This window comes from Aptenodytes forsteri, unplaced genomic scaffold (genome assembly GCF_000699145.1).
Source record: "Aptenodytes forsteri isolate BGI_AS27 unplaced genomic scaffold, ASM69914v1 Scaffold7, whole genome shotgun sequence".
In the NCBI taxonomy this organism is placed as follows: Eukaryota; Metazoa; Chordata; class Aves; order Sphenisciformes; family Spheniscidae; genus Aptenodytes; species Aptenodytes forsteri.
Window position 1 is genome coordinate 3,073,949 of NW_008795919.1, and position 15,746 is coordinate 3,089,694.

At 42.1% G+C, this 15,746-nt stretch overlaps 1 protein-coding gene across 2 annotated transcripts; it reads left to right on the forward strand.

Moving 5' to 3' along the window:
- The first annotated feature begins 77 nt into the window (after positions 1-77).
- ZBTB8B (zinc finger and BTB domain containing 8B) lies at positions 78-4,688 on the forward strand. Of its 2 annotated transcripts, XM_009284845.2 has the most exons (4): positions 78-383; positions 588-1,038; positions 3,707-3,885; positions 4,215-4,688. In XM_009284845.2, exons 1-4 carry the CDS (start codon positions 93-95, stop codon positions 4,530-4,532), a joined length of 1,239 nt encoding a protein of 412 aa, XP_009283120.1. In that variant the 5' UTR covers positions 78-92; the 3' UTR covers positions 4,533-4,688. The 2 variants fall into 2 exon arrangements, with proteins under 2 accessions (XP_009283120.1, XP_019329084.1); XM_019473539.1 differs by having other exon boundaries at positions 78-1,038.
- The last annotated feature ends 11,058 nt before the right edge of the window (positions 4,689-15,746 follow it).

The following is a 15,746-nucleotide window of genomic DNA, read 5'->3' on the forward strand; positions in this document are numbered from 1 at the left end:
GGCCGCGGCCGCTCCCCGGGCGCTCCGCGGGAGGCCTCCTGCTGACGGTGCCTTCTCGTTGACTGTGGCAGCGAGCGGCGGCGGCGGGAGCGATGGAGATGCAGTCGTACTACACCAAGCTTTTGGGAGAGCTCAACGAGCAGCGCAAGAGGGACTTCTTCTGCGACTGCAGCATTATCGTGGAGGGGAGGATCTTCAAAGCGCACAAAAACATTTTGTTCGCCAACAGCGGCTATTTCCGAGCCCTGCTGATTCACTACATCCAAGACAGCGGACGCCACAGCACCGCCTCTCTGGACATTGTCACCTCGGAGGCCTTCTCCATCATCCTAGATTTCCTTTATTCCGGGAAGCTAGATCTCCGTGGGGAAAACGTTATTGAGGTGATGTCTGCGGCTAGCTATTTGCAGATGACCGATGTGGTCAACTTCTGCAAGGCGTATATAAGGTCGTCGTTAGATATTTGCAGGAAAATAGAGAGAGAAGCTGCTTTCTATCAGGCTGATAGCGGGAGCGCTAGTTCTGCGAGAGAGGACACCTCGTACAGCTCAAAGAGCCAGTGCTCTGCCTCTGTCTCTTCCCTGCAGGAAAAGGAAAGGATTTCGGATTGCCAGAGAGACCCTCCCTGCGGAGAATGCAGCAGCTGCCATCCCCTGGAGCTTGTGGTCAGAGACCCCGTAAGCAGCGACTCTCCAGACGACGTCAATTCTTCGCTGCCCAAGGGGGTGGAACCCAAAGTAGAGTTTGACTCGGATGAAGTAGAGGTAGAAGTGGGTGAACGGCTGCCGCAGTATCCGACTCCGTTGTCCCTCGAGCAGATGGAAGAGGGGCTGCACGGCGGGCAGGCGGTGGACCTGGCCTGCAATAACTATCATATGAAACAATTCCTAGAGGCCCTGTTGCGCAACAGCTCAGCTCAGAGAAAGGATGATGTGGTTCATCACTTTGTCCGGGGCTTTGAGGGTAGGCCAGAGGATGGAGGGGTAGCCATGAGTTCCATGATGGACATTCACGGCGACTGGTATGGTGAGGACACAGGTGAGAGGACTCCAGGGGGGTGTAGTCTGTATAATTGAGGAGGAAACCGCTTGGTTGTGCGACTTCCTTTGTTACTGTCGTTCTTGTTCAGGAATATATTGCTGAATATTATGCCGTGGCAAAATAAACTATTGTTCTGGACTTCAAAAGAAAGCTGTACTCATTTATTCAGTGCAGCGCTTGGGAGGTAAGTATTTCTAACAGCTTTTTACAGTCTCTTTGAAACAGATCCTGGAGCTCGGTGTTGGTGACACTGCTTTAATAAACGATCTCGTTTGGGACCTCGTTGAATGGCAGGCAAATTTTTAAAAAGAATCTTCCTCTAGTCGTGTTAGCGTTACAAAGAGCAATCAGAAAGATAAGCTGAGCTGCCACAAGAGGGATCTGCTGTAGAGCCTGGCAGACCAGAAGTAGCTTATTCCACCGGAGCTCCTGCCAGCTCGTCGGTTGCTTGCTGGATGATGGTCTGTTTGCTGTTACTTTGAACTTCGAAAGGGCAGAAATCAGTTTTGTTCAATACTGAGCGATGCCTAGAAATTCTGTAAGAGCACTGAAAGCTTTTAACTGTGGTATGGCATAAAGACAAGACTTAAGTTTTACCTCTAGAGGCAGACTCGCTTCTCAACTGCCGGTCACCTGGGGTTCCGCGGCTTTCCCAAGCCCCGCGCCTGTTGGGATGTCTCCTAGCAGCAGTGTCAGGGACCCGGAGAAGAAGGAGGTCGTGTCCGTGTGCATTTCTCCCGAAGTGGACAATAAGGATTTGGGCATTTTACCTGCTTACGGTAACGCTGGCGCGCAACTTGCCTCATCCAAACTGCCTTACGAAGACGGGAGGCGGCTCTGACAAACGCTGCACGTGCCATAGCTGTTCAGGATGCGACAAATGCAGTAATGGTGCGGGCAACAGAGAGGAGATCTTTCACTGAACATTCTACTCTAGATAGCAGGCTTACATTTGTGTCGCTTCCAGCTCAAGCACGCATGTGAGATCTTAAAGCCATTAAAACCAATATATTCTCTCACTGCTTTAAAATGAGGAATCTGATAAAGTCACAACTCCAGTCTTACAGTCACCAAAAGTTATCAGAAACAAAGACTAAAGTTATCAGAACAGAGTGCTGTCACCAGATCACGCCTATGGTTTTTGACGTGTAGCAAGGCAAGAGCATCTAACGCACAAACTTGCCTTATTTTTTCCCCTCTTAAAATCTTCAGACTGTTAATGAATCACGAAAAGGGAAATGCTGCTAGAATTTGATAGAGAACATCAGGTGTTACGACCGCGTATTGGAAATGTTAATGGTAGATGTGCTTTAGATAGGAGTGGGGAAAAAAACCCCAACCTCGCATTCAGTTAGGGTTCTCTGCTAAAACTGAACATCGTAAGCCTTTAGCCGAATGAAGTGTCTCTTCTCAGCTTTTAGTGCTCCTGCCATCTTAGCATTTTCACAAGACACCAGGAATGAGAAATACAAAGTCCTGATAAAAGAATGGTTCTCTCACGCATTCAGGCTGACAGATGAGATAAACGCCACTTACTTTCAAGCGTCCACATCTGTTCCGGTCATCCTGGTCCCCTTTACAGCTGATGGAGGGTAAACGGGCACCTCTAGAGAGCCTGGGAGCAAGGCAGGTCTAAGAACTGCTTTTCTTTTTTTCAGCGGAGCTCTAAATGTCCAGCAGGGACTAGCAATACCTTGTGAAGGTCCAAAACTGGGTGAGATGAATTTCGCTTGATAGCCACACGTTAATCCTAGACACTCCTTTTTTTGAGACTGGGTTGGACGAACCTTAGTACAAGGAATGTTGTACAGCTCCACCTGCCTTGGTGTAACTGTTGAAGAGCTCAAGGCTTGAAATGCAAACACCTTCCTGAATCAGTACCTGAAACAGGGAAAACTAATCTTTCAGTATAACATCGCAACCTTTGTGCCGGAAGGGAAGCTCGTATCTGGGCCGATACTGAAAAACTTGGCAATACCCACGTTTACGTAAAATGTGATCTTCAAATTTAATTCTCTTTTTTTGCATCTGCCTTCATAAATTACATATTGGGTGCGTATAGTCTGATTTTAGGAAAAGTAAAATATCATCGGCACATGTATCGGAGTCCTTCACCTTGCTATTTCCAATAGAAAGGCTAAAGTGAGTGGCAGAAACAAGCATTTGTATTTTTAGATGGGTTCCCCACATCTAAATTTATGCACGTTGTAAAAGCATACGGGGAAACAATTGCACTACTTCTACCTGTTATTTGTGTTAAAGATTTTAGTTTCTAACGCTGTTTAATGCTAATGGTATCTTAAAAAAGAAAGTAAGAGACTTTCTACGGCTGAGATAGTGCAGAGGCCCCACTGTACTAAAAGCAAATTTTTGGCACTTAATTAAATGGCTTCTTAAAATAAAATTAATTTGTTTTTCTGTTGTGAGCCAACTCCCTTAGAGTATCAGCTATGTAAGCATAGGCAGGCTGATTTTCAGGGGACCTGATCATCTGCAGCTGCATGAATGTTTTCTGAAATTGCACAACCTACAGAAATCCCAGGTAAGCCAAATCCAGGGAGAGGGGCAAGTCCTTGGCTCAGATTCGCAGCAAGGAGGATGAGAAGCCAACATCGCTGACATCGGTGAACTGCCTAATCTAATGCACTGTGTTTTCTTTCAAAAGGTGATGTGTTAGTTGTGCCAATCAAGCTTCACAAATGTCCGTTCTGTCCCTACACGGCTAAACAGAAAGGAATACTAAAACGGCACATTCGCTCTCACACAGGTGAGAGACCCTACCCCTGTGAGACGTGTGGGAAACGTTTCACGCGGCAGGAACACCTCCGGAGTCACGCTTTAAGTGTAAGTTTGAAAGATTACATCTATCAGGAAATTTTTAAAAGTTTCTGGCCCTTCCCAGTCGTATTTCCCAAAATATGTTGGACAAAATGATGGTTGCCAATGTGGGATAAACTTTTCTAATAATAAGTTTGAGCCACTGATATTTGGCTCATTAGTACTTACGTAGCCCCAAATCTTTGTCGCTGGAAATGGGATGGGATCGTCTGCCCTTTAGCTTAAGCGTAGATGTTTTTCTGTTCTAGGAATACATGCCAACCAGCAGCCCAGAAAGAGCTAAAGCAAGAAGGCAGGTTGCCTTTTTTACCATAGCGTTGTATTTTTAACTTCAGGTGCATCGATCAAACAAGCCAATCATCTGTAAAGGTTGCAGGAGAACATTCACGAGCAGCCTGTCTCAAGGATTACGACGCTTCGGCTTGTGCGACAGCTGCACCTGCGTGACCACTACCCATGAGGACTCGATGCCCATTAACCTCAGCCTAATGGAACCTTCATCGGAAGGCCAAGAGAAGGGTGATGCGGATAACGACTGGCCCATATACGTGGAGTCTGGAGAGGAAAACGATCCAGCTGATGATGATGATGCCGATGGTGATGACAAGCAGGAAATCCACAGGAGCTTATCAGACCGAGAAACACTTATGTAGCAGTGAGAGGAGAGTGGGAGCGTTTACAGTGTCTCCCTGACAGTGGTCAGTCTGCAACAGAAAGCTGCGTATTTGCCCAATTAGTGAGACTGTGCTGGTTTTTATTATTCCGTTTTTTAATAGAAGAGTGGGGGGAATTGGAATTTTTAATACTTTTGAGTTTTCAGTGCTGTGCACCAGAAATCTGTGAAGAATCTTCTGTCTGGGGTTCACAGAGGTTGTACTTGAGCAATTTCCAGTGGTGTCTCTGCCTCCTAGTTTTGATTTTGCAGGTGGAACATCTCTGTTTTGTTTTGGTAACAGGTTTCTTCAAATAATGCTGTCATGGTCCTTAATCCCTGATCTGAAAGGGGCACTATCTTCTCTCTGAAGATTACGTGAAAAGAAGTGCAGTTTTCATCCATTACCTTGGACTTTTCCAAACTAAGTTGGGATCCTTCTGTACTAGGACAGTATTATCTAAATTGTAAACCTTAAGTGTTTGCTTAGACTGGATTTCACCTGGAAACCAGGGCCGACAAACCAGGATAACAAAAATATGCTGCTGCTGAAAGCATAGACAGTAAGAATAAATGTATTTCATGTGTCCTTAATTGCAGGTATTTAGAGAACAAGCTTCTCTTTCTGAATTGTTTTTACTGCATCTTCCTCTCTCAAGAGCTTGGACTACAGCTCTTCAGATGTGTCTTTAATGTCATTTAGACATTAGTAGTCTTGGCTTAAGAAATAGTAAGCGCATGCTGTGGTGTCTAGTGTCCTGGTCTCTCAGTTTAGACTAAGCAAACTGCCCAATTCTCTTCAGCTTTTTACAGTAGAAGTTAAAAGCTGTCAATCAGGTTACTTGGAAATTCTGGTAGATTAAATAGCCAGATTCACAGGTGATGTAGCCGAGGAGCAGTTCAATATGAATACCTGAGCTATGCATATAAACCAGCTCTGAATACCCTTCTTGAAGCAATTGGGTAGGAAATCTCAGAAATTTTTACTAGCCTCTTTGTATGCAAATCCTTTTCTTTCTCTTTTACTATATTTCCTTTTAGTCTTCGGTGATCCTCCTCATGGTTTATGTTGTTGTGTGAATTTATCCAAGTACTGTTTTTTGGGGGTTTTTTTTGTTTTTTTAAAACTTCAGCGTGGACCTCATGTTTCTTTGCTGGGATAGGTAAAGGTTGGCTTTCAAAGGAGGTGAGATTTTTTTTACCTTTCCAGTACCAAGTTGATATAAGCTATCAAAAATCAAGCTGGGAAGCTTTGAAGAAAACGCACCACCAACAGAAAGCCTGTTTGCTTATGGGTAACCTGCTCTTTCCTAATGAAGAGACAAAACTGAAATATACTGTGAAATAAGACTGTTAATGCTTCTTTACTACGTTGTTTATAAGTGTTTCATGAAAAGGCAAATTGTACGAGTCTTTCTAGCTGGAGTAAGCGCTAGATCAGAAGCCTGTAGACAGACAAGGCTGACAAAGAATGAGCAGTTCCTCCCACTTAACAAGACGGTGCTTCTTGAGGTTTTTAGAGTAAAGGCTTTACACTTGGCAAACGTTAGATGGAACCTAAAAAACAGAGCGCCCTCTGATTTAACCAGGGTGGGGTTTTTTTGCATACCTTGTGCTTTTATTTTACATACTGAAAAAGAACAATTCAGCTTCTCTATCTGCTTCATCCTACAGTGAAACAGTAGTCCTATAGTGATGTCGCAATTTACTTGTGAGAGGCGATTCTGATGTCACAAATGCAGCTAAGAATTCATTGCCAGATCAGGTAGGATGAGGAAAGAAGAAACAAGCTCCTTTTTAAACAAGTCGCTTTACTAGTGATTCCTGACAACAGCAGAAAGTAGAGAGACTTGTTTTGCAGTGGTCTGGTCTAAGTTCCTGACGAGTGCCGCCTTCGCAAGAAGATACTGGCATCACGTGCTACGTTTGTTTTCTGTATCTGAAGTTGGATAAGCTTTCTTTTAGTCCCTGTTCCAGGTCATCTGTAAACTTGAGTTTGCAATAGCTGAACAGTATCATAGTGACACACATCATCATAGAAAAATCTCACTGGGACAAGATCTTTAACAAATTCCGGGCTCTATAGCCCCTATTTTAGTCATCTAAATTAGGACCATCAAAGAGACAGCTCGTGTAGATGCCAGATTTGGAGCTGAGCTCCTTTGAAAATCCTGCTGGGGTTTTGGGTCCTTAGCGCTTTGGAAAATCTGAGCAAAACGTGGGCTTGTAAATCTTGCCGGCACATTTGAAAATGCCACCTCCAGCCTACCAGGGCTAGTCTTTTGGACTGCTACTCTATTTTTGTTGAGTCCATCCAACGTCAGAGGGTATATTTTTGGTATCTGCTTATCTCAGAAAGGACGGACTTCTGCATGTGAGAACACCTGAAAAAGAGTCACGGATTATCTGTGTTTGTTGGGAGACTAACTCGCTAATGAAAGTGGGGTAAGAACGTAAACAGGGATCCAAAATGATATTTAGTGACCAGGCATCCCAATTTCTGGTCATTCTAGCATGAAGATGCCACCTCGTTGTAAATATTGGCAGAAGCCACTAGACACGGAATATCGGCTGAGCATGGTTCCGGCCAGCGCGACACAATTAAACTGTCGGAAGATTTAGCTTCTCACACGGCTGAGCTGTGCTGAGGTGCGGGCTAGCTAACTCTGAAACTGTGCAGGCATTCAGAGTAGGGAGAATTAACCTCTTGCGGAAGTCTGTATGTAATAAGAGCTGCAGGAATGACTGCGGAGACCTTCAGCGATTTTACTTCAACCTGCTTTCTTTGGTCTTAGAGATTGTTCTTGTGTGTCTTGTGCATAGAGAATGGAGCTGTGTTAAGGTTTGTGTAACGCTGGGTAAGGGGTGCGGGTGGGGGGTACGCCGTTCACGTTCCAGATTGAAAGTGACCACCCTGATCGATGTTTCCTGTTGAACTGTCATATTGTGCTGCTTTGTTTTCCGTGGAGTCCTTCAGCCTTTGTATTTAGAAGAGGATGTAGTTTACCCACCTTCTTGTGACCAGACGTTCATGTAAATCTGATTGCTGTGCTTTCCACTTAGTTTTTGGATGTTTTTCCTGAAATCTTCCATTGTAGATCCAGCCTTTACAAGCTTTGAGAAAACGATGTAGCTGTTTTAAAATATTCCTATGGTGCTTAATGAAGAATCAAAAATAATGTTTTTAGGAAAGTTATTTCTAATATAATCTCTTTCTCAAAGTTTTTTAAAGGCCATGCAGACTACGTATCTTAAAGTCTTAGCTCTACGTAATTGACTTTGTTTAGGAGTATACGTTTTAACGTACTTTTGCACATAATTGCACTGTATTTTACTAAAGGAATACATGCTGCACTGGTATTCGTAGTGCATTTAACCTCTTGGTGCAAGACCTTGTAAATCTTCCAAATGTGGTTATTTAATTTACTGATGTTTTGTAAGGCAGTTTCATAACTGAAGTCCTTTAGTCTAGTTTAAATGACAAATTCTTATAAACCGGACCTTATTTGTAGAAGTGACTTAACTATATTTGTGGAACTTGGAGCATTCTGGAGCTTTTTGATTGTCTAGAAAATAAAACTCTCCGAGAGGGTTGCTTTGATTTTTTTACCATTCAAAAGTTGGCTGAGTAAACCTGAGAGTGTCTAGATTAAGGCTCACATTTCAATTTCTGGGAATTAAAAATGAATATATCCATTTCTGGCAACAGACAAACAAGAATCAGATTCTTGGTAGGAAAGGATTAAAAGGATGCTGTCAACGTAAAACCCAGCCAGCTGGGTGGGGTTTTTTTTGAAAATCTTTTATATTATTAACACTGGCTTTGTTTCCTTACCAGTTTTTGTAGTTTTGTAATCATCTTAACTTTTTAAACTCTCTTTAAAGCTTTTCATTTTTTGTGCTAGGTGAGAAAAATCCACGCAGCTGGGAAGCAGTCGCTGATCTCAGCTAGAAGAAAGTGCTGCCAGATGCCTACAATAAAATGCATGCGGGTGAGGGGGTGGGGGGAACAGGCTCCCAAATATTCTTTCGAGATAATGTTGAATGATATTGGATATTTCACAAACGGACTTCTTTAAACCTGCTTTTACAGGTGGTTTTTTTTAAATAAAAACCTGTATTTACCTGCTGATTTAGAATATCCTGAATCAATGAAAAATGTAATAACCCCTTCTTTCTTTTCACTGTTTTCATTCAAACAGTGAAATCTGTTCACTTTTATTGGGATTTTTAGGTTTATACATTTTTGTTTCAGAAGTGCCTGGAAATTATTCATAGTGCAAAACTTGTTTATTATTGGGCGTTTTTTTAATCATTAAAACACTTTTGTTAGTATTAAAGATTTTTGGATCCAGCTTAAGTTGACAGTGCCCTTTAACGTGCACATAAAAATTGCATTTCTTCTCTTAAAGGCCGCTGTTAACATGTCAGCCAAATAACTGAAGACAGTCTGGTTTTTGCCTTTCGTTGGATTGTTTGAAATTCAGATTTTCTACATGTCTAGAAATATTAGTAACATGTAGGAGAATATAAAGGGCATGAAGTTGTTAAAACCTTGCCAGCGGCTCCATTTAGACACGTACGTGTGGTGTGCATGCCCACACAGAGCTGCTTTTAGGTCTGGCGTTACAGTTAAGATGTCATCATCTCTGCCATGTAGGTCAGCGGAGCACTTTTAGTAAAACACAATGAATATACCAACTTTTTTGGTTTTTTTTATTAAATGGTTATAGGCAGGTGTCTGGATACTAGTGAATTAAAAAGAAAAAAACCCCACCAAACAACCAAAAATCAAAACAAAACGAATACCACTCCTCTCCCCCCCCTCCCCCCCCCAAAAAAATCCCTCTCAAAACAGCGTGCTGTACACGGCAACTTTAAACGCCATCCCCAAATACCCAAAGGCAATGTACTAGGCTTTAAACTTCGGACTGCCAATTGAAATGCAAAATATTTTAACTGTCAAAATATATGGCTCTCTACTTCTTCCATGCTTTTAGCATAACCAGCTAAGTCCTGTGAAGGCTTAGACACACATGATGGGTCCCACTGATCATGGGACTAGTTACAAGGGTAAAATCTAAGCATACATCGACAGTTTTGCAGAATTAGAAACCAAATCAGCTCTTAGAAATTCTTAAAGTTCTTCAGTGGCGAGGCTTATTTTAATTTTTAGCTGCTGGCTTCTTTTTGGGTTGGAGGAGAATTATGGGACCACAAATTTAATTTTAGAGCCAATGACTGTGCTACTGATTTTTCAACTTCTGTCTTGTTTGGTTGTTAATAACTAAGGTATGTGAGCTCTAACCCAAACCGGTGTGTATTACTCAAACAAAAATAGGAAGCTTGCTTTGAAATTGCTTTCTTCTTGTAGTTGTTTGTGTTTCTAACACAAGAAAGAAATCTTGTGTTGGTAAATAATAGCTATTGGTAGCTGTAACAGCTGTTTCTAGATCACAACAAAATTTGAATACCTCAGCCTTTGGAGACTTGGAGGATTCTTCTCTCCTCCTGTGTGAAACTGAAAACTAGAATACTCACTAAACGAAACGAGAGTTAACGCTTCGGGGAGATGCCCTGATTTTAGAACCTGCTATATTTGAGATACCATCATGCAGATGGATTTACGGGTAGGTTGAAGGACCTTTGTAGATCTCCAAGCCCGTTCCAGGATCTGTCCAAGTGAAAGCCAGTACAGTAATAGCACTGTATTATTAAACAAGATGCTGTGTATTTGTTGAGGCAGGAGAGGAAGATTTTCTTTTTCACTTTTGAAAACCAACGCGCAAATGTTGCCAGTTAATGCAGTATCTCCGGACAGATCAGTGCAGTAGTTCAATCAAAAGTAAATTGTCCTAAAATACTAATTGGTACAATAACATTTTCATTTGTACCAGCTGAATCTGATGTATGTGAAATTCAGTTACCCCGGCTTTCTCTGAATGTCCATCTTCTTTTACATTTTCTACTGCTTAACTCTTCTTTTGTTGTTTACTGAACTTTTAAACATAGCAGATTATGACTTTTTAAGAAGTGCTCCAGGACAAGCAAAATAAGGGTACTTTAAAAAAAAAAAAGGGGAAGAAACAGTATCCAAGGTCAGCAGATTATTTTGATGAGAAAGAGGAGTGCTAGGGAGTGAAAGAAGGGACTGATATCCGGTGCTCTGCTTCCACAGGTATTTGGGATCAATAGTTCTATGTGGGAAAAAGGTCGCGTAAAGTTCTGAATCGTGAGTCTTTACAGTATTTTACAAAAGATAGCTTTGCAGCGTTCACAGACAATTCAGAGTACAGTCCGGGTAGCAGTGCAACCTTTCCAGATGTAACAACTGGACGTTTTGCACAGATCGGTAATAGAGAAGTTGCACCGATGTTTTGCCGCACGCTGCCGGATCTGCAAGTGTACCTGTTCTGATGTCGGGACGTCTGGGCGTGTACGTATCAGGGTGGAAGAGAGAAAAACAAATCGAACCAAAGTTGAGAATTAATGTGCATCACCACCACGCAGGCGATTTCCCCTTTTTAAGGGGTGGGGATCAAATCTTTTAAGTGCTTTTCGTAACATTTTTTTCTACAGTGGTGCATTACTGAATTTGTCTTTATTGTATGTTGTATTGTGTATGTACTATATATGTTTATAGTGTTGTATGTAGTCTGTGTGTGTATGTAGTCTTTTATAGTTAAAGAACAGAAAACATTAAATACTAATCTCACAGTAAGTATACATTTTTTTCATTTTTGACAGGAAAGATGTGGGGCACTGGAGCACTCATCCCCGCTCTTGTCTCCTTGGCTCTAAGGGCCACGGGGTCGTTACCATCGTGGTGAAAAGGACTCTCACTGTGGGAGAAGGAAAGCAGGAGCGCAGGGCAATCGAGGGAGATGAGAGGTCGTCACAGAGCTTGCTAATGATTCGGGGAGGATGAATTGTTTAGATCAAGGTCTAAGTCATCAACGTAGATGAGCTGTATGCAAATATGCCACAATTTTAGGTGTTAAGGGAAGCTGGGTTGAAGATAAGGATACGCCTTACAAGTATTTAATTCTATTGGCACAGAATTAGGAATTTGGGTTCATAGTATAGCTGAAGCTACTGACGAGTTATGCTGAGATGCTTGTACAGCTGCTGCCTCTGTTAACACCGCCATCAGAGCTCAGACTTTTCCTAGGCTGTAAACTTTGTTTAGAAGATGGCCTGCTCGGTTACTGTTAGACGTACTGGCAGATGGAAGATTCCTCCCCGTACTCAACGTTTTAGGACAGTGTATTAGGATTTCCTTTTCGTTTTCAAAAATGAAGTGATCTCCTGGTGACCTGGAGGCTGAGCAAGCATTTGTATTTGTACTAGAAGACAAGAAGGATGCAGCTCGGGATCTTCATGAAGATAACTGAACTACAGAAATCGTGGGTGAGTCTACTGGCCTCGTCACGGGGAAAGCTGATGACAGTGAAGATGATGCCGAGGCAAATGAACTGAAGCCAAATGTAAGCTGGCAGTGTATTAGATGAAAATTGTAAAGTCATTCTTAATTCATTTCTGGTGTCGTGCTTACTCCCTTATCTCCAGACCATGTCTGCGTAACTTAAAAAGCTCTTTCATTATGGCGGGGATATGGTCTTATCTTGCATACTTCGTATTCCTTGAGGCATTAGGTCCTGTAACACTGAAAAGTTTCCTGACACGGAACAATTAGCAACTCACCTATGAACTACTAAAAAATATGTATTTTTATGTCACACAGAGTTTCTCAAAAGCTTTTAAACAAACAAAATGTTCTCAGAAAATTACTTTTCCTTTAAGAGGTATAACACTATTTTAAAAGCAACAATTTTTGCAAGAGCATGGATTAAAATTCCTGCTGTTCACATTTTCTCATTAAATGCATTTTTAGATCCAGTGGAAAAAAAAAAAAAGGGCAACTAATTAATTCCCCAAGTATGGTACATTCTCATCCAGTGGAAGAAAACTGCAGCTATTTCTTCAATGATAGAAAAAGGAAAGAAATTGTGTTGCTTTAGCCCAAAGTTATATGCAGCTTTACTTATATTTTCAAAATTTAAAATGAAACCCTTGGTAAATGCATATTACTTTACTCAGACATTTGGGAAAAATCCATTGCAACTCCAACAAATTAATCTTGTGAATCAGTGCATGTCAGTACTATGGTTGTAGTACCTATGAACTATGGCACTTCAGTTGTTCTAGTATACGCTCGAGTTTTCTTTGGCAAGAAGTATCACTATATACTTAAAGTCAGAAAATATACCATAACTGAAGTCTGTGATTTTTCAGAAACATTTATTTTAAGGAAAACTGAAACCTTTTAACTGATGTTACTGTTAATTATATTTGGTTACCAAAACCCAAAAAAAGACAATGCAAAATTTATATTAATAATTTTTGTATCGGCACTAACAATGTCATTTTTTTTAAAGTAGTTTGTAAATTGTTCTCTGAAAAGCAGACTATTAGTCTTGCTGTGCAACACTCCTGTTGCTGCGAGAAGCACCCCCTCCACATAGTTGCCAAGTTTATTCCCATTGGATAAACTCTCCAAACAATATCTCAACTTCAAGTGGAACTGTCTTGGCTAGAAACAGTAACTCTAAAATTTAGAAATTACAAAACAGAGGACTAGATTAAACAACTAAATACACTTCTAGAATCAGTGGATTGTTTGTGATGTATTATTGTGCAAAACAGGATGAAATCGGTCCCTCTGTATGACAAAACCAAAGTCTGTTCCATGGCTGTCCCTCGCTGCAGCGAGCAGACTCCTGGGCAAGGTTTCTGAAGTATTCTGAGGAAAGCACTTGCAACATCTTTAAAAATTCTAATTAAGCTACTCCAGATACCACTGCATTTTTTTTCCTACTCTTTAAATTCTATTACCTGTTCCTAGCAGATGGAGAACCCTTGAAGTCCCATTAATATTGATACAAACTACCAAGCAGCGCACTCTCCAAAACACACGTGAAAGTACCAATTACCTGAAAAGTCAGCTAAGTCAAACAGAACAAATACCTACAAATAGTTCTTTTCAAAAGGAAGTTTTCAGCAGATGAAATAATTTGGGCATGGATCTGAAAAAATATGTAGAATGTTATATAAAAAGAGGTGCTGCTTAGTTGAATTGACAGGCAAAATCAAACTTTAGAGGAATGAATTCAAGCAGTATTAAAACCCAATACTGCAAATAAATTTTCTGGTTTATGTTAAACAATCTAAGTGATTGTTTCATTCTTTGTCTTTATTTCTCAATACCAGAATCGGTAGTTGAAAGTTTATGTTAGTTTGCCAATAACTAAGTTCTACAAAATTCCCCAACTCGAGACTTTTGAGTCAAAATTGGTTGCTCTTTGGAAGAATACGACAAGCAATATTTTCACCTGACTACTCTTCCAGTCTCCTACAATCTGTGACTTGGGGACTTCTGAAGGCACAGGACACTTCCATGTGTAGCTCTCAAGTCTCTCTCGTGACCATGTCTAGTGTACCCCTGTAACGCTCGCAAAGATTTCACATCCCCAACAGCCTACGGCAAGCCGTTCCGGTGCCTAACTGCGTTATGCGTAGATCCACATCCTCTGGTTTGCTGTGACCCTGCCTCCTGCTAGCTTCATCTGCCTTCCTCTTACGCTGGAATGAGCAGCCAACAGTCCCTGTTGATCCTCTCGTGATTTTACAGGTTTCCATTTATCTCACCTGCTTCATTTTTTTCCTAGTTTGGATCTCTCTCACTCTACAGACATTTGTACAAAGCTGTGCCAGACTTTCATCGTTTCCCTTTTCCCTCTCTGAACCATTACAGGTTCCTGTATACACGCTTCGAAATGAGTGACCCCGGGGCTGTGTCTGACATGCAGGTGTGCACTATTAGTTCACGGCAAGAGCTGTGGGCTGGGTGCTTGGGTTGCGTTGTGTTACCCTGAAAGGGGAACGACGGGGACAAAGATGCTAATGGTCCTTTGGGCTGACTTTGGAATCGGTTCTGCCAATACACTCTTGAGGCTTTGATGTAAAAGCAAGATAAATGACATGACATTTGCAGGTGACACTGATCGGAGGATAACTACGGGCCGGCAATGTGACACGGCTGGAAAAGGCTGGTCAGCTGTAGATACATCAGATTGAAATGTTTTCAGTTGATAATTAACACCATTGCCCAGTGGACTGAAGAGGTTCAGGCGAAATACTGTGTAAATTCCAATCGCTTTCATGTTCAAGAATGATTAATTTAAGCTGGTCAGGTAGAAAGTGGAGTCTTAATGCAAGCAGAATGGGTCTCATGAAAGATTTTAAAAGCGTGGCCTGCATTTGAAAGGAGACGGAATCTACAAAACTATGCATGTTTATTAAAAAGGGGGAATTAAGCTGGTGAAAAATATTGTTACAATATAAATTGATATAAATTGAATATGAATAAATGTATATAATATACTGGGAGAATGTTTCTAACTATCAAGGGAAAGAGTCTTTAGATGTCTTTCTCATTTTGCTATAGTGGGGAAAGGAACATAAATTGTTTCAAGATGGAATGTCTTAAGTTTATGGAAGGGAAGGCTAAAAAGGCCACAAAGGATACAGTTAAGGCAGGATGGCTCTCATGGGAAAACAAGTATTTATGAGAAATAACTGGGGTGTCAGGAGCACAGAAAGGACCCTGGTGGCAAGAAGAGGAAGGAGAGAGATACCAAACTTCGAGTGAGAGAAGGTCAGAGGTTCAGGTACTAGGATTTCAGACTTTTTTTTTTTCCCCCAGAAGATAACAGATATGAACAGGAAAAAAAATGATGTTATATCTCCTTTTGAGGAAGCTGCAGGCGCGTTAAAGAAGGATTTGGGTCATCAAGGCCCCCGCTATACATAAAGGTGTGAGAAGGAAGCATCTAGGGCATCACATCCCCTCCCGGGCAGCATGTGGGTGTGGGAAGAGGCGAGCAGCCCCGACTGCAGGGCGATCAGGCAGAGAAAGCCGCTGGGCTGCGCCTGCAATCGGTGCGTTGCCCCTTTAATTGTGTCCCCAGCCCTCGGGCGTCTCTGTCCAACGCCCACGTCAGCAAATACCTTTTGTTTCTCTCACGTTCGGGCTTCCAGGGCTCGGGGCTGCGGGACCAGCGCGTCGCCTTCAGCCACCGCGAGCCCCGACGCGGGGCCGGGGACCCCGCATCCACCGCCCGCTCCTCTCGGCTCGGCGGGATTCCCCCGCAAC

Bases quoted from the DNA above. Each gene is read 5' to 3' on its own strand.
- ZBTB8B (XM_019473539.1), top strand. From the start codon at position 93: ATGGAGATGCAGTCGTACTACACCAAGCTTTTGGGAGAGCTCAACGAG. The intron at 1,039-3,706 runs GTGAGAGGACTC...TTCTTTCAAAAG, and splicing joins CTGGTATGGTGAGGACACAG to GTGATGTGTTAGTTGTGCCA. The intron at 3,886-4,214 runs GTAAGTTTGAAA...TTTTAACTTCAG, and splicing joins TCCGGAGTCACGCTTTAAGT to GTGCATCGATCAAACAAGCC.